The sequence below is a fragment of the Saccoglossus kowalevskii genome, chromosome 20, assembly GCF_978046115.1.
Source record: "Saccoglossus kowalevskii chromosome 20, keSacKowa6.1, whole genome shotgun sequence".
NCBI classification, from domain to species: domain Eukaryota; kingdom Metazoa; phylum Hemichordata; class Enteropneusta; family Harrimaniidae; genus Saccoglossus; species Saccoglossus kowalevskii.
Genome location: NC_140660.1, coordinates 7,699,136 through 7,718,444, shown reverse-complemented (window position 1 = coordinate 7,718,444; position 19,309 = coordinate 7,699,136). Strand labels below are relative to the sequence as shown.

General features: G+C 35.2%; 2 protein-coding genes across 2 annotated transcripts; one reads left to right on the top strand and one right to left on the bottom strand.

Moving 5' to 3' along the window:
- Positions 1-525: 525 nt before the first annotated feature.
- On the bottom strand, positions 526-3,362 carry LOC102805640 (solute carrier family 35 member G1-like). The gene is made up of 2 exons (XM_006824474.2): positions 3,164-3,362; positions 526-2,071 (listed from the first exon to the last, which is right to left on the bottom strand). Exon 2 carries the CDS (start codon positions 2,044-2,046, stop codon positions 958-960), a length of 1,089 nt encoding a protein of 362 aa, XP_006824537.1. The 5' UTR covers positions 2,047-2,071; positions 3,164-3,362; the 3' UTR covers positions 526-957.
- A 3,913-nt stretch (positions 3,363-7,275) lies between these two features.
- Positions 7,276-9,583, top strand: LOC102805752 (solute carrier family 35 member G1-like). The gene is made up of 2 exons (XM_006824475.2): positions 7,276-7,428; positions 8,459-9,583. The coding sequence occupies exon 2, from the start codon at positions 8,484-8,486 to the stop codon at positions 9,561-9,563; it is 1,080 nt and encodes a 359-aa protein (XP_006824538.1). The 5' UTR covers positions 7,276-7,428; positions 8,459-8,483; the 3' UTR covers positions 9,564-9,583.
- Positions 9,584-19,309: the final 9,726 nt, after the last annotated feature.

Genomic DNA, 19,309 nt, shown 5'->3' with positions numbered 1-19,309 from the left:
AGGTAACACTACAATACATTTCCCTTTACATTCCCTTGCGCAACAATATTTGTGCTGAGGCAGTGATGGTTCACATCCATCACCAGTTCTCTTGTATACATATACATATACAACTACAGACGGTAGAATGACAGGGACAATCAACTACAGTATTTTTTTGTTAGACTGTAGCTTCCAATCTAATTAACAAATAAACAACTTTAATCCTGAATCTGTTTATTACTAGGTGATTTGTGGTTCAACGACACATGTAGGTCACTGTATTACGTATATGTATCAGGTACGATTTTTACAGGTCATTAGCCCCTCTTTTTTAAAAATGTAGTTCCATATCCCACGTACGATTTGACACACATGCGGCGACGAGGCTGCCGAAAAATTTCGTTCTCAGGCGTTTACTATGAGCGTCTGTAAGGCCGATGACTTTTACTGGAACCGTGGCCCCCAACGGTCGTTAACGGACAGTAAACGTAAAAGTATGTGAAGGTATACGGAATTATTTCTGTAAGAACAACAACATCCATATCAACAACAATAATACATTGTATTATAATTTATTGTACCAATTTACTGACTTGACATAAATTAATAGTAGCGTCCATATTAAAGTAGGAGGGTCGTCACCAGCGCTCGCGCGGGAATTGAGTCCCGGGCGATGATAACAACACAGGCTAAAAACGCAAAGGCTCATGGGTAGACGCTTGTTTGTAAACAATGACACGCTATGGCCATCTGACGCATGCGCAGGTGACGACTCCCCCGATTTAAGTTAACATTAAAAAGTGAGCTACACAATCAGATATACCTTTGGAACTAGTCACACACAGTATAGCCTAGGATACTGAATACAACCTCCACAGCAATTATTGGCATATTCATTTTACCATATTGCTATACTGATTTAAATTAAAATCAGTGGCTACTTATCGATAAATATTCAACTTCCTATTTATTGTTTTATTTGGGTTTCTCAAGAAGATTTGTTTCTTCGCCAACTCTGTGCTTCATTTCAAAGCACGTGATCAAAAATACAATAATGGAACTGAGAATTATAAGAGCAGCTCCGATTATTTCTAAATCAACTATCTGTTTATGGAATACAATGACGTCAGCTGCAAAGCCAGTAACAATACTGATGTTAAATAAAATTGTGGTTTTACCCGCACTCTGCAACTGTAACGATCGGTTGAACGAGTACAAGAAAGCGACAAAAAATGCTACCACTCCTACTAGATATGCAATTGCGATAGGACATTCAGGTATCAACGTATATATCCGATCATTACTTGTAGGGTACACTAATATCAACATAATTATAGTACCACATAACCCATTATAGAATACAACAACTATAAGTGACAGACCATGAGACATTGCTCTGGAACAAACTGCGCCAATCGCGAGGAGGATCCCTGCTAAAAAGGCGTACACATATCCGAGAGGAGGCGCGTTTGTATTAGTGTCAAAGATAAAATTGGGGTGAGATATTAATACAATTCCAATTACATTTGTCACTACAGAAACACAGTCGTGGAATTTAAACGTCTCCTGTATGAATATACAGGCGAAAAGTGGTGTGAATATTGGTGTTGTTCCTGATGCTATTGAAGACGCATCTCCCACTCCAATATTACTCATACCATAGTAAAAGAATAGTGACCCCGCATTCTCACAAATGCTTTTAGCTATGTTCAACAGTGTGTCCTGTCGTCTTAGTGACACAATGTTGATTGTCTTGTAGACAAGCAATGGAATAGTTATTGCCATCATCATCAGTGATTTGACAAGTATAACCTGTGATGGTGAATAACCAATCTTGATGCACATCAGGGCGAATGCATCATAGATTGCTATACTTGCACCTGACAGTAATCCCATTGTAATTCCTAAGAAGGCTTTCCAGTAGTAGTGTTCTTTATCCATTGATTGACTCTCATTGATTGGTAAATCATCTTTTTTGTCAGTAATGGTATGTAGTTCAAATACATTGGACACACGAATTAAGTCTTCCGTGATCAGTTGGTCTTTATTGCAATTTGGTTCCATGTTGTCAGTGTTTACACACCGTGATCTGTAATTTGATAAATTAATTTTAAATTGCTGTCACAGAATTAAAATGGAGTTTTGAAATTATGTGAAGGAGTATAACATAATCGTAACACTATAATATTAGTTGTTTATTTACCATTGGTCATTTTAGTCTAGTCGGAAATTTGTTTTGCCAACTGAGTTAAAGTTTAAAAATCAACGTATTTGAAGTACTCAGATGAGTTGTAGGATTTTGTATAATGAAACAGTGGTACTTACAACACTGTAGATGTTTGAAAAAAATTTTGCCAAAGCATTTTGTATCCAGCATAAATCTTAGATTTGGGATGAAACTGAGCAAATTTTCGACTCAGCACAAGTGGACAGTATTTCCACGATCTGGGGTGACATTTAGTGAAAATATGAACACCAACATTACAGCCCGATGGTGGATTGAACTAGCAATGCCCTTGTGTAATCTGCACAGATTCAACGATATAGATAAATTGTGCTTCAGCGCTTAATTGCTTAAATAATAAATATTGCAAAACCATTTATTTTTACTGACATTTAAATACACTATTTTGATGTTTTGAACATGCGCACTGTGTTTTAGTTCACAAGTGAAATGATGACTTCGATTGTTATTTAACGGATTTTACTTAGTAATGAAAATAACGAAATTAAAATGTGAATAATTAATGCATTTACAGTAAAATGTAATTGATCTGACATCTAGAGGTTGTTTGTCGTGACTTTGCGATTGTCTTCACATTTAAATTGGTGAATTGGATTGTTTGTTGTTATAGATTGTTTAATAACTGTTTGATACTTAATACTGTAGAGCAAATCAGATTATGATCGTTCTTAAGCAAAAATACTAAAAATTAAATGTCCTCTTCCACGTTTCTTCTTTAATACATTTCATATTTTCTGTAATTTTTCTTGATTTCTCTCGCATATCATTTTCAACCAATGTGAGTATTAATGTAACCCATATTTAATTCTCTGCAGCAGAAAACCTTCCAATTCCGTATGTACATGTCAGTTTAATCCTTTGGTACAAAAATAAACCTTGTCGAAAAACATGGTTGTCATATTTTACTGCAATATAGCAAATGATCATTTTCCTCACCTGTTTTGTTGATATTCCCTTTATGGTTCCCAAATCAGGCGCTGATGAGTAATTGGTTTATGATAGTGTGATGTGAAAAATGATTCCACATACCACGTCCTACAAAGAAGTATGCTGTATATTCTTTGCAAAGGTAACGCTGCACCACCAGCAATGAATTACACAGTACACTACGATGCGTACGTTATACAATGACGTCACAAACAGAGGAAATACGTAAATAACGAGTTAATAACTAGAGTCTGCATACATTTTGTTTGTATTTCATATATGATTGAATAATATAATCGGGGCATTTTGTTTCTTACTGATATAGTGTATTATAAGCCATTTTAATATATAACCTGTAAAGTAAAAGTTGCTATCATCATTTATATTTAACATCAACTTTTCATGTACTAGTAATTATAATATTTGTATGCACTAATATTGCGATGACACTGCAGTGTTTGCTTTAACCAGTACTGAACAAATCTGCTATGGTGTAAGTGAGATGTGGTCGGCGCACGTGAGATGATATCGATTTCTTTAATACATTCCTAAGGCCTCAAACCTTAACCCTGAGCCTTTCAGTGTCGCCCCCCAATTTAGTTATGTACGCTCCCCTTGGGAAAATATATATGTATAGAGTAGCATATACAAATAAATGGGGTTGGAGGAGTGGAGGGTAGATTAAGAGAACTAAACGTTTACTGTAAAATATATCATATTGATTTACCTTCTGAGAATTTATAAATATTTATTAAAACTGGTCGGATGATAGCATTGACTGTTTTGATTTAATCCGGTACAAGGACACCCCATTTTTATATACGTTTATCCAATACAGTGCATTATGAGATTGAGCAGATATTTTCAGTAATATATTTACATACATACACTGAAACAATTCAATTTAGGCAAGGTAAAGTTCTCTGATACTGGAACATTTGCATTCGCATTAATTTCGCAAATCGACAGTGAACTCTAATGAGATGATTCTTATGACTTTTAATTAATCTTTTTCTATACCCTCATAGGCAAAGATTTGATTGTAAAACCAAAGAAGCCATTTTTGTGTATGTGTATGTGTATGTGTATGTGTACTAATGTTGCAAGGACAAAATACAGTCCCTTCGAAGACATACAACTTCCGAAGACATACAGACCTTCAGAGGATTTTTTTCATAGTCCTTGGAAAACATAATTTATATAAATAGTTAATTCTATTATTAATACGTTTTGCGTGGCTTAGGTTTAGGAAAAGGGGGAAGGTATGGTACAGTTTATATTAACATTAATATATTTTTACCATACCCACCCTCGTTACTGACATTAAACCTAAGCTTCAAAGGGTGTTCAACTTTTATTTAATTAAACTTGAATTAAAACGCAATTCTATGTTGTATTGCACTGAATTGAATTCAACTTTATTAAAAATTAATATATGTATGTGTATGCAACGGTATTTGTATGCTAATTTAAAACACTCAAGTTTCTCATTCACGGATTATTTTCCCAGGCAAGTACATGACCTGAATTATGACAAGCAGCTATTTATCACACATCTTAACAAATCTGCCGTTGACGTTCCAGCATTTGATCATGACATTCTTAAGACTTGGTTCTCTCTCACAACATTAAGAAAGGACAAACTTTCCATGTTTGTGGAGGTGTGCGCAGAACCATTGTTTAATAACCCACTGGTCTTGCATCCAATTCAAAACACACCACTTAATTTTTTACCAAAGTAGTTGACCTGATAGGTTACAGTTTGTAAAAATTGGCTGCAAGTTGATGATCTACAGTACCCGTATAAGCAAAGACGCATAGTATTTGGTAGGGTTCTTGACGTAACACACCGAGCCATACCAACTGAATGGAAACATATTATTGCCATCACAATACAAGTGAAGTACAAATACCTGACAATAACTACTCACTTGAGCTAATCTTTATTAATGAAGGCAATGTCATTCTCTTAAATTGCCTGCTGTATAAGGAGCGAATATATACATTTCTTCCATCAACAGAAAATCTGCCTAAAGCAACCACACACAAAAATAATGTCTGCAAAGATGTTTTAACTCACAACCCTGCCGACAAACCTATTTTCACAGATTGCCACCTTCTCCCCCCAAAATAACGGCGATCTACAGTGGGGACTCTTGCACGCTGCATTTCCTACGTGTAGTTGTTTATTTAAATCTCAAATACGTACGTCAGATGAATTTCTTGTCTGTAACGACCACGATGATTTAGTGCACATCTTTGTTGAATGTCAGGGACTGACTTCTGATCTTGAAAAATTCAATATAATAACTCTGCAGCTACTCAACATGGACACCATTTCATTGTCATGGTATATTCTTGGTTCACTGCGAAAGAAAACTACCAACCCAACTCATCGATTGCTGTGTTACCTGATAATGCCTCTGAAATGTGCTATTCATGCAACCCATTTCAACCAAATCAAGGGCATATCGCAAACCAAAGTCTTACAGTGTTTTAAAGCCCGTATACGTTTCAGGCTATCCAATGAGTGTGAATACCATCTCGTCACGCACACAATGAGTACTTTCACGTCACAATTTTGCATCAAAGACGCCTTAGCCACTGGTAACCAAGACGTATCTAGAATATATAGACCTGACGTGACGTATCCAAACCCCGTTGCAACCAATGGTATCTCCACGGACAAATGAATTATGAATACAACCTCGGACTGTATTGTCGACGTCGCTCATCAATAATTGAACATGTAACGTGATTCGCGACCATCGATATATGCTTTTGAGTTTCGTAATGTATTATGTATGTATATTGACATTGCACAGTTTGTATCCAAATTGATGTAATTTATGCAAAATATTTATTTCTTCAAACTTCACGTAAATATGTAAATTTGCAATGTAAATTACTTTTAAATGCATAACAAAAAACAGAAATGTGTATGTGTATATATAAATCTGCCATCCGTCACCAGAGTTCCAGATAAATTGATATATATCTGTAATTTATGCAGATCAGAGAATCAGAGAGTTTGTTTGACCTTCGACCTCGAAATATGCGCTATGGTAAATACACCCCAGCTGCCACAGAAGGAATGGTAGAATCTGTGGTAGAACACCTTTGATAAACACTTTCTTTTCAGTATACGTACGTGAATATATTACTAAAAAAACGTATGTTCAATCCCAAAATGCACTGCACTGGAAAAACGTATAAATAAATGTATACGCTTGCACCGGATTATAAAAAACAAATATGCTATCATCCGATCCGTCTTTATAACTATTTATAAATAGTGAGAGGGTACATCAATATTATGATATCTTTTACACTAAACGTCTAGGATAGGAAATATACCCCTCCTCTAATCAACTCTCATTTATTTGTATATGCTTCTCGAAATATCATCCCAAGAGAAGCGTACACAATTAAATGGGGAGACAGAAGAGGGCACCGGAAAGGTTAGGGCTAGGGGTTGAGAGCCTAAGAAACTATTTATATAAATCGAAATCACCTCACATGCGACGAGCACATAGCACTGACACCATAGAAGCTTTGTTCAATACAAGGAAAAAAACATCAAGTAAAAAAACATGCTATTTCAATAATCTGGCAATTATAAATATTATTATACATCTGTCACCGTAACGCCATAAGTTACCGGGTGCTGTAATTTTGCAATATTGCACTGAGTATTTCCACCCTACCATATTAGGAATTCCAAATATGGAACGATTACGCGCGCGTAAGCATTCTAAAAACAAAACATGGCTGCCCCAGGGTTTGACCGTGACTCTACATAAAGAAGTTCGCTGATTCTGTTCTCAAACGTTTTGGAGTTTAGCATTCCCATGGTGTATCCTTGGAAAGAAAAAAATAATAGTATCTAATTAATATGTGTGTTGATTATTTTATCACATGAGATTTTTGTAAAGACAAACTAAACACGCTGAATTCAAACCAAACACCAAACAAACGAATCGGGAAAATTTAGAATAAAAGTAAATAATGACAAACACAAAAAAGGTCAAATCGTCGTGGTGGCTTCAAAATATCGCGAAGATCATCGTCAATAGATGGCGCTATTTACAAGAAAGGTGCACTGTGTTATACATTGCTGGTGGTGCAGCGTTACCTATATACAAGGAATATACAGCATACTTCCGTATAGGACAGGAGTTCTGGAATTAATTAACGACACAATATCATCATTATAATCTTATTACTCAACAGTGTCTGATTCGGGTATCATACAGACAATATCAGCAAAACAGGTGAGGAGAAAAATGTTCATTTCCTATGTCGCAGTAAAAGATGTCAACCATGCCTTTCGACAAGGTTTATTTTTGTACCTAAATATTATATATGACATGTACATATGGAATTGTCAGGTTTTCTGCAATGTACAAAATTGAATTCATAATATGAATTGCAATAATCTTCACAATGGTCGTATGTGATATAAAAAGTGGCATAACATATTTGGGGTCAACTGTTATAAATAGTCACAGCCATACAAAATCACGTTTTTTCTAACAATCCAATTCATCAATTCGAACGCGAAGACAACCACAAAGTCATGTCGAACAATCTCTAGATGTCAGATCAATTATAGTTCACCGTGAATGCACGGATTTTAAATTCGGTATTTTTGTTGAAAAGTAAAATCCGTTGATTTTAATGTACATGAAAATAAAAAAAAAGAAGTAAGCGTTACCTTGGCAATTTTGTGAACTGAAACAGAATGAATATGCTAAAAAAATCTAAATATTGAAATATCAGTGATAATAAATTGTTTTACATTATTCAATTTATGATAATATTAAGAATTACCGTGTGACATTTCACGTACTGTCAGTCCGCCAAACAGTTAAACTCCGAAGATCAACTTATCTGAACGCTGTTGTTCATATGCGTCTTGTGCAGCTTTCCCGACCTTCTGAGGTATACGTGAAATAGTAGAATATGAGTCACGAAACTACTGTCTACTTGCTTAATCGGAACTTTCACCTGTTCAGATTTCATTAAAAAATCTATGATTTCCGATAATATTCAGGTACCATTGTCTTATTATGAATAATGCCACAATTCATTGCAGTAACTCAAAATCTCATTAGTTGATTTCAACAGATAATTTATATCATACACAAATTAAAATTTGTAATACACTTTTCTGATTAAATAAAATAGTTCATCCTAAACAAAGAAATTATGTTTATTTTTTATTATTAAGACTATTTACATAATTTTCAAAATTTATTAATTATGTGATAGCGATTTAAATATTGATATATCAAATTACAGATCACGGAGTGCGAACACTGACAACATGGAACCAAATGGCAATACCGACAAACCGATCACAGACGACTCCACTCGTGTGTCCAATGTATTCGAACTACATACCATTAATGACAAAAAAGATCACAATGAGAGCGAATCAATGCACACAAAACACCACTACTGGAAAGCATTCTTAGGAATTACAATGGGATTACTGTCAGGTGCAAGTCTAGCTATCTCAGATGTGTTTGCTCTGTTATGTGTCAAGATTGGTTATTCACCATCACAGGTTTTACTTGTCAAATCACTGATGATGATGGCAATAACTATCCCGTTGCTCGTCTACAGGAAAATTAATATTCTGAAACTCAAACGGAAAGACACTATTTTGAACATTGTGAAAAGCTGTTCTGAAAATGCAGGAGACGTTCTTTTCTATTATTCTATGGATGGGATTGGAATGGGAGATGCAACCTCTATAGCCGCAGGAACATTACCAATATTTGCACCTATGTTTGCCTGTGTATTCATACAAGAGAAGTGTAAACCCCGTGACTGTATTGGTATTGCCATAAATGTTGCTGGTATCATATTAATATCACGACCTGAATTCATATTTGGTACAGCTGCCGCCTCATCGGATCTTGGTTATATGTATGCTGTAGCAGCAGGTCTTCTTGTATCCACTGGTGCTGTGTGTGCTAAAGCAATGTCTGATGATCTTTCTCTAATAGTTGTAGTTTTCTATAATGGGTTATTTGGTTTTGTAATTATGTTGATATTTGTGTACCCTACAAGTAGTGATCGGATATATACATTTATACTTGAATATCCTATCACGACTGCATATCTTGTAGGAATGGTAGCATTGTTCCTTGCTTATCTGTATTCGTTTAACAGATCGCTACAATTACAGAGTGTGGGTAAAACATCAATTTTAACGAACGACTGTCTTGTAGTCAGCTTTATTGCGGATGTTGTTGTGTTTCACCAGGAACTGGTTAGCTTGGAATTAATTGGTGCTGCACTAATAATTCTAAGTTCCATTCTTGTCTTTGTGTTTACGTGGCTTGAAACAAGACATACCCTTGAAGAAGAAGCTAAACTTCTTCAGAATCCAAAATAAAACAATACAAAGAAACTAAATCGTTGTCATTATTCCGATTATATGTGAAGTTGAACCTATATTAAAATAGTAGTTGAGAAACATATACATGGGCCTGTCATTGGGAATGGTCTATGACTATAAGCAATTTCCATTGAGAACAATATTCCACATATTTCAACCAACGCCTTTGAGATTTTCAACTTACCAATTACGATTTGATTTGTATTATAAATTTCTAATCACAGACAATAATACTTTAGTTTTTTTACCGTTGATTAGCCAATGATGTCCTTTTAACTTTTCTTTTGATAATTACCTTGGTTAAGAGTCATTGAAAGTTTGCATTCACTACACGGCATTCCAAGCTGTGTTTTCAGAACAGTGTGTGGCTTGACACATTTGCCGGGCTTTACTCGCCTGACAACTCTCATTTGCATAATATCGTAGCCGATTGTCTGCACCCTCGTAGTTATCAACGAGTTCAATCAAGACGGCAGTATTATGGTTACTGATCTTCTAATTTCATCACAATTTCAGGTCAATACTGACATGGTACTGAATGCAATAATACCTATTATTATACATCTATCACCGAAACGCCATATGTTACAGCGTGCCGTAATGTTGTGGTATTTTCCGGGGTATTTTCATCATACCATATTGGGAAATGTGAATTCGATTACGCTCACAAGCGTCTTCAAATAATAAAAAAACAAGGCTGCCACTAGAGTTTGACCGGACTACAGACAAAGAATTTCGCTGATTCTGTTCTAAACATATTGAATTTCGGTACTCCCATGATGTATCCTTGGAAGGAAAAGATGTCAGTCAACGTAGAAAGCCTGCACTGTAGGCGTACTTTTTTTTTCAATTAATTATCTATGCACACATTGCATTGGGATTAGGATAGCAAAATGGACGCTCTGTGTGTATCAATGAATGAATGCGTTTTGCTTAGAGGAGTTACATTTTAAAGCATAACATAAACTGACTTCCTTAGATGGAATGTTGAAGAACACTTGAAAGGGAGCATAGTTAACTAAAATATGATATTGCTGTAGATGGTAAGTTTACGTCTATAAGTAACCTTGTTCAAGTTGTTGTGAACGTGGTGTAGTCCGTGGAACACATTAGAACCACTAAGTTACTTTCCGTTGCATATCCTGTGAGAATATTATCTTTTGGCAAATAATATTAGTTTGGGGAGGCTATTGTACCAAAAAGGTCCCAAAGAGAAAAAAACTGTAGAAGAGAATTACTCGATTAAAAATAATCACGACGTTTTCGTGCCACTTCCGATGGCATTTGTTATTACAATATAGTATCCATTGTAGAAATATTGCTGAGTTACAGTAGAATATCACTAAGGTGGATATCACTGCTATAGTTCGATTTTAAGGGTTCAACATGGAGTTAAGGGGCGGGGTAATATGAACAAATAATAATAAACACAACATTTTTGTTATCACTTTTATAAATGATTTATTCATGTAAAATTCGCCAAAAAATAAGGTAAAATATTTAACAATATTGTTAGGACACTTCCCACACAACACGATTTATTAGTATTACATCGGCGTCTCTTTAAATAGGCATATATTGTTTTTCGTTGTATGAAATTATCTTCTAAACCATTCAACAATCTCCTACACTTCAGACAATACATACATGGCAAATAAAAACACTTTATATTAGGCATAGATAACATTGCTCGTGATACAATTAATATAACTTCAAAACATTATAACAGTCATTCACAGTAAGGTAAGAGGTCATATATATGTTAAATTGACCAAATTATATGAAACTTATGTAATACACAAAATGAAATTGTGTTTTTCGTATTATTCTTATTATCCTTATTCAATCCGAGTTTGGATTATTACATTTAGTTTCTCCACATCCACAAGCACCAGTGCAAAGTCCTTTCACATAGCATTTGCATCTTAAAGTTGAACATTTTGTTCTGCATCCACAAGCAATAATTTCAAGGCTGATAGAAGATACTGGTTCCTTTAACATTAGGATAGGAATAAGACATGTCTTCTCTTTCTTCCACCCACCAGAATCACTGGATCAGGTACAACCTGTAGTGTTGCTTGCATCCATATTGTCACCTGGTGATGAGCACGCTTTATATGGTATTGTAGTGCATATTGCGTTGAGAGTAAACCTTCAGGCACTTTCGTTGCGTGAAGGAATAGTGTGTGGCGAGATTCATTCATATTTGAACATTAACATCCATATATACGACACACAAACCTTTCAATGTTTTCTGAAGTTTAAGCAGTCACATTGCCAAAATGTTGCTCAGAAGTTCCGGGTACTTGCTGAACACTTTCCATACCGTCTTCTTACCAAGACCAGAGAAGCTTGATGTTGTGTCGCAGCCTGTCATGAACTGGGATGTACTTTTGTCTCTTTATACAACAAATTTCAACTGTGATAATATGTGAGTAATAGATAATAAGTATCAGCACATCAGAACATTCAATCACTGTTCTCCCATATTGTATCATCTTTGCATCCATTGCATGTAAAATCAGCCTTGTGTCAGCCTCTTCGTGGTTGGCCATGAGGTGTGATAAATCCCTTTCTGCTGAAGACACTACAGTTGTAGCCTGTAAATCCACCTTGTCTGTCACCAGCTCACAATCTGCAGGAAGAGCAGCCATACTCTGTCAACTGTGATGACAGGAAGTTTGCCAAATTTGCAGGCAAGTCTAAGAAATATTTCCTTACATGTGGTAGTGCAACGTACACACCCACTATTGATATTCTCCTCATACTCCTCATAGCAGTCAAACAGAACATCAACTCTTTTATATGTTGAACCTAGTTGGCTAATTACCTGATAACAAAATACATCAGCCAGATTACCAAATGTTTTGGCCTAAAATGGCTTTCCTACAGATTGTACCAAAGTTGGCCCATCATTCAGTAAGCATGCTTTCCTTTCATTATTAGGAAGTGATACTTTAATACTAACATCAGCTTGGAGGATGTCGGCCAGCCTTGATTTTGTAGTTGAGCAAAAATTTCCACCTAAGGCACTTGTGATAACTCATTTTCAAGAACATATGCAAGATCAACATTTCTCCCCACATCATTGGCTACAAACAGTCTACGAAACAAGTTCCTTTCACCCTTTTTTTGACTGTAACATGTGTCAGTGATCCAAAGTTTTGTGATTTGTTCCGATGAAGTGATGTGGAGAATGATTCATTTCATTCATTCGTCAATTCTGTTTTCACATGGGACATAATCATTAGTTTGTAATAAACTTGATTAAAACAAATGTGGAAATCGCCCTTGTTAGATATCTCTTGAAAGAAATACATGATCATTTTCTACAACATTATGTAAGAGATGTTCACAAATGCTGGTATCTATGCGTCTCACCATGTCCTAACTGACTGACTGACTGACTGACTGACTGACTGACTGATTGACTGACTGATTGACTGACTGATTGACTGACTGATTGACTGACTGACTGATTGACTGACTGACTGATTGACTGACTGATTGACTGACTGACTGATTGACTGAATGAAATACATCATGTAAGAGATCAACAAGATTTTTGGACCGTGTTGCTTGGTGGATTGTATTTCCTAGGCTAATATGCTTTGCATATGTCATGTTTTGCTACCAGACACTCCATACACAACTACCAACTCATGGATTCTCTTACTAAATATATTTGAACTGAATTGATGCAAGGAAGAAATTACAAATATTATTATGAAACTGTATCAATACTTTTCATAAAATTTAGACTTCCCATTCCCTTAGTTTTGCACTGTCCAGTTCTTTGTGTTTGTCACTGAATACATTTTGCAAAAGTTTTAGCTTCTCACTACTACCAGTTGAATTGTGCTTATCAGGGCTGCCACAGACCGAAAAAAGATTGTCTAAATATGCCATAAAGTCAGCTAACTGGATAGTTCTGAAGTGTGATGGACGAGTTATTTGCTTCAATTTTCTATGACTGATTCATGACATGAATCAATTGCCAGATTTTCAAAATGCCTTTCCTTCAAACTGACTGTCTATTCACCATTTTACATTTGTTTATTACACTTTCAGGAATTGACAGTGTGTCAAATATACTTTGTCCGGTTAGCCCCTCATACCTACTATAGGCAGAAAAATAGTTCACCAAGATGTTTAAAACATGCATTTCTTAGTGTCCTAAGTGTCCCACTTCTGATTGCCGGATAAAATCCAACATACAAACACATTTCAAGATCAGAGACCAAAACCGGGAGACCTTATTTCACTTGTTATTTCCTCCATCTATTCAATTAATTATATTTTGTTCAGATCTATTTAAACTGGATTTGATAAGTAGGGTCTCTAATATAGAACACAGTACATTGTAAATGTCTTGCCACTGATTAACCGAGTCATTTTTTTATCATTGATCACATACCTTGGAAAATTCCTGAAACCCCCCATCCAACAACAGATTTTTCAGTACCACACTGGCAGATTTGAGAAGATACTAGTCGCCAGGAACATGCAAACAACACTTATAAACATCAGGAAATGTAGTTCATAAATTATTGACAATTGCATATGTCTGTTGTTCTCCCCTACAACTATTTTATCAGATGATCTGTCTGAGGTCATTTGTAGGTCATCTTTTAGTTGTTTTAAATATTCATTGACATCTTTGTCTGTGCTTCTTGAACAGTACAATAAGTTATCTGGTTTATTGTGTGTCTAAAAGGGCAATTGAAATTTTACTTCTATCAGAAAAGATTGAGTATTTGCAATTATTGCATATGTACTGCAGTTTATTTTGATTCGTCCCTGAAATCAAAATCGGTATTTCCACAACCCATATGCAAATGAGGTCCGTGAGCAAACAAAATAGTCCCTTCAGGAGTACAGTTTTTCGGAATAAACAATATTTAGAAGTACGATATTTTCCCCTTGGGGTACATGAATATACTTGCCGAGTGACATGAAATTTGAACAACAGTAATGGTACTTTTAGGCAGTCACTTATTTTGGCCCAAACTAATTTGCATATCACCAATGCAATTATGTTTTCGATATTTTCACGGTCGATATGCAAATGAACATGGTATTTTCATTGGCTACCGAACTATTTTTCTTTTGTAAACACATTTTCGTCTGCTATTTTTATCCAGTTCAAATCGTTCAACAACATTTTTGGATTGTCAGGTGTACATCACATGGAATACTACGATTGGGAGAACTTAATGTGTGTTGACCACCTGGAAACTGAGTTTTATAAACCTTGAAGGGCTCTCAGAAGATCCACCAGCAGTAAAATCAGCAATTACTATGCAGCCGCAACCATCAGCACCGAGATACCAGGTTTCTGCTGGTGACGTTGCGGCGTTACTCAGTTCCAAATAAAAATTACCAACGCCAAAAGAGCAACATTTTAACCGGTAATCAAGACTCAGTCAATCCACAACCAGCAAGCAACATCACACACGAAGGTGTAGCGTGAAGCCACAGTCCCTCAACGAAGGACTGTGGTGCAGCTAAGCGACAACCGCTGTCGACGAAAGTCATCCCGTCTGTGGAGTACCGCAGTTGCACGGCATGTTTGCTAATGCACAATTCTGTGGTGGAACTTTTAACTTTAACATAAACTGTGTATCATAGTTGTCCAGGTCAAGTTCTGGTTCTGCCGTGGTCCCAACTAAACGTCAACGAGTTATTTATTCGGACAGTGACTCAGATTAGACGTCTGATTATTTTAATTTCAAACAAACAGTGACACGCGTTCTCCGGGCCCGTTCTACACTGACACGCGCTGCTAGGGCGTAACACTTATATTGGAACATATTAATGGGCAATGGGGTTCCCCGACCTAAATTCCCTCCCGGTTTGCACGTTCTTTTTTTAATACGAAATAATCAAGTATGGAACATATGTAATAATAACAGAACCCCACACCCTCCCCGTGGCTTTCGTTGCGTATGGAAGTTATTTTCACTCGAGATGCGGTGTATTCTGCTTCGCTCGTGACAGTACGGCTGCTGGATATACCGCATCACTCGTGAAAATAACTTCCATACGCAACGAAAGCCACGGGGAGGGTGTGGGGTTCTGTCATAGTACTTCTTCTGTGGTGAAATTCCCGGATTGTGTAACACTGCCAAACAAATTATACCACTGCATTACTTCATGTGGTTTGAGATTCTGATTTATTATTTTCATGATTCACACCTAGACTCAATGCTGCTCCAGCTACAGCCCCTAAAAGTGAAACGTTCCTATGGCATTTCCTGTGGCTTGCAACCATACATCGGTACCAACCAGTTCTGCAGAGGTTCTACGACTCGCTTGTAATATTTTCATCCTACCATATTAGGAAATACGAATTCCAAATATGGAGTAATAAAATCAAATGTGGCTGGCAGACTTTGACCGAACTCCACACAAAGAAGTTCGCTAAATCTGTTCCAAACATTTCGGGTTTCGGCATTCCCATGGTGTATCCTTGGAAGGAAAAGATGTATAATAATAAGGTTAATACGAGGATCCACTCAAACAGTACGCCGCGCATCTTCGTGCATACTTGAGGTATCCTCGTAATAAGTTCATATTATTTAAAATTCATATTATATCTTGTTTATTTCCATTGTATGTTGAAATCAAACTCCTTACATTGAAATGAAAAACAAGTATGATGATTTGAACGATCGTAACATGACAGCAGTTTTGTGTATGAATATCTCACTTATATTCAATATATACTTGTCATATAAAGCTGCCTGAAACATCTATTCTATCAAAAAAACACAACATCTACCATTGTTTGAATTTATGAAAAAAAATGTCAACAATGTTTTATCATAGCAAAGCAATTCAGAGCTTTTGGCACGAGGGAATATTTTAAAAAAGAATATGTGTTATACATAATGAGAGCAACGTAGTAATGCACATGTACAGGTTAGAAAATAGTTTTTTTAAATAGGGGGAATATGGTCAATTAAGTTACTCAAACACATAAATTTTCACCTTATTAATGTAAATTTATTGATGTACTGCTCTGTGTAAATTGAAATAGCAGGAACATAAACAATTACATAAACATTAAATACAATATTTTACACTGGTATATCTGTCAAAGCATTATCAAAAATTTTCCTAATAATTGTGAGTAATTCAACTGAGCTACAATGTGGTATAATTGTAATATATATTGTCCTTATAATTGAACAATTATAGTATTTTACGTTGTAGATATTTATTCAATAACATTTCATTCAAAATGGCGACCAAGAAACATCAGTACGACAAAATGTTTAAAACAAACAACTCATCATAGGAGATACATATTGCAAAGGCCGTGAGTGTGGACGACGACAACTAATTATTTGAGAGATACAGTGAGACTAAACACACATGAAAAGTACATATATCTGTTGAATATGCTTCTCACCTTTGAATCCGTGTGATCTTTATTTATAGGTACCAAGCTAGTATCGGATTATTTTGTGGGTAAATGCATATTATGTGATGTCATCCGAAAAATACAATAAATAGTGAGTTACTGATTCAAATCTAAAGGCTCGGCGTCTTACCCTAAAAACATGATCTTGCCAAGTTTAAATATCTTTATTTTATATTGATATATTCAGACTCAATACCTCATTCATGTAAGTTTTTTGCTGATGATGTCATACATATAACTTGCAGCCACATTCAATTCATAATATTCTATCCATGTACATAGTAATAAAACACACAGATCAAAAACTAAACTGAGGCACATTTTTTTTCAGATACATTATAATTTATGTTCCCGTTTATTCAAACTATAAATTATCTTGTCACCGATAGAGTACGTTGAACCTTCTATTGTGCAATCTGTGTTACTAGTCGCCATTTAAAAATAAATATCAATAAATTAACATGTATGCAGTTTATCAGATATTGGCCACTCAAATATTATAATTGACTATTTGCGTCTATTTACTAATTACTTTAGGTAAATTACGTGTCCCTACTATTTTATTTAAATATTATACCATATTATACTGACTATTTGGTTGAGTTACTCGAATATGTTAATATTAATTTCGGAAAATCCAAAATGACTATCTTACATAATGTATGGTTTAAAACACTGAAATCATGGGAGCAAATGGCAATACCGATAATCTTATCGCTGAAGCTCCACTCGTGTGTCCAATGTCTTCGAACTACAAACCATTACTGTCAAACAAGATGATGCACCAATCAATAAGCGTCGAGCACTGCGTACTAATCTGGATTTGGAGTCTCCGAGTTAATACACTCGAAGACCGCTCCATTATCACAGAATTATTTATCTTGAGATCAAGGTTGAAAAATCAATTAAATTACATACACATATTATCAGAAACATAAATAAATTAGTTTGAAAGAATAAACTCTTTTAATTTTGATTTAAACTCATATCTTAAATTCTCAGCGGAAAGTTAATGGGTAAAATGTTTTGATGATTGGATTTGGGTGGCAAGATTAGAGCCGATATTGTTGAAAAATCATTAACCTTAGTGGCAATTTCGATATCTTCAGACAACACTCTACCATCCTTATTGCAATTCAATTGTTTAGTAAATGTAGCTCTATTATTATTTAATATACTATTGATAATTTGCCATGTTTTATTAGTATTGCCAATGGTAGATTTTAGTCTTGTAACATAATAATCTCGTTTTGCTTTTTAGGAGCTTTGTCAGAAGATTTCTTATATTTATTTCTGATTTATACATTGTGTAGTCTATTTCAAGGTTTTCGAAAAGGTAACATTTGCTATGATATATTTTAACTGAAGCCTGCTTGGTTGTTACATTACAAAATAATTCATAGAATATTTTGAGGGCCTGATTGGGATCATTACAATCATAAACTGGCTGCCAACAAATATTATTTAAATCAGAAATAAACAGATTTGGATTGTACAAAGAGAAATCACACTTGTAAAATGTTGCATTTTGAGAAAAAAAAATCAAAAATGGAAATTAAACGATGGTGGTCACTAATATCAGCATGCAAAGTACAACACTCAACATAATAGTCGGTGATGTTGGTGATCACGTGATCAATGACAGTACTAGTATTTGGAGTAACTCCTCTAGTTGGGACATTAATCAACTGGGAAAAGTTATAGCTGTTTAAAAGTGTTTCTAAGGGGGCGTCCAAAATGATATCAATATTGAGATTACCCAGAATGATACATTTCTTATTCGCAGTGGAAAAATAGTTTAAACCTGATCAAAACTACCGGTATTAATGAATTCCTGAAGAGGGGTTTTGGGTTTCCGAAAAATGACTGCAATTACAATATTCTTTTATCAAGGGTTGTTTCAACAAAGATAGATTCACAATGGGTAATTTGTAAATGATTGAAGCGAGTAAATGATAATGAGTTATGTAAATACAAGGCTACACCCCCACCTTGGGAATGTTGACGACTAAAGGTGATAAATTGGTATGCTGGAATAGTATAAAGAGAACAATTAGACTTATTGTGAGACATTGAAGATTGAAATAAGTTTTTCAAAATGTTTTGAAGAAGATCTAATATTTAAATTGAAAACTGAAAAAGATTTTTTAAGTGTCTATCTGTATTAAATTGTTCCAGTGAATATTCTTTACAGATATATTTAGTGGGTTGAATGTCAGCTGTGTCTGTCATGGAATATTTACAGGTACACAGGGAATAATAATAATAATAATAGAATTGTGAATATTGTTGCAGTCGTTTATTTCATCCCTTG

Coding starts and splice junctions, on each gene's coding strand:
- LOC102805752 (XM_006824475.2), top strand. CDS start 8,484: ATGGAACCAAATGGCAATACCGACAAACCGATCACAGACGACTCCACT.
- LOC102805640 (XM_006824474.2), bottom strand. CDS start 2,046: ATGGAACCAAATTGCAATAAAGACCAACTGATCACGGAAGACTTAATT.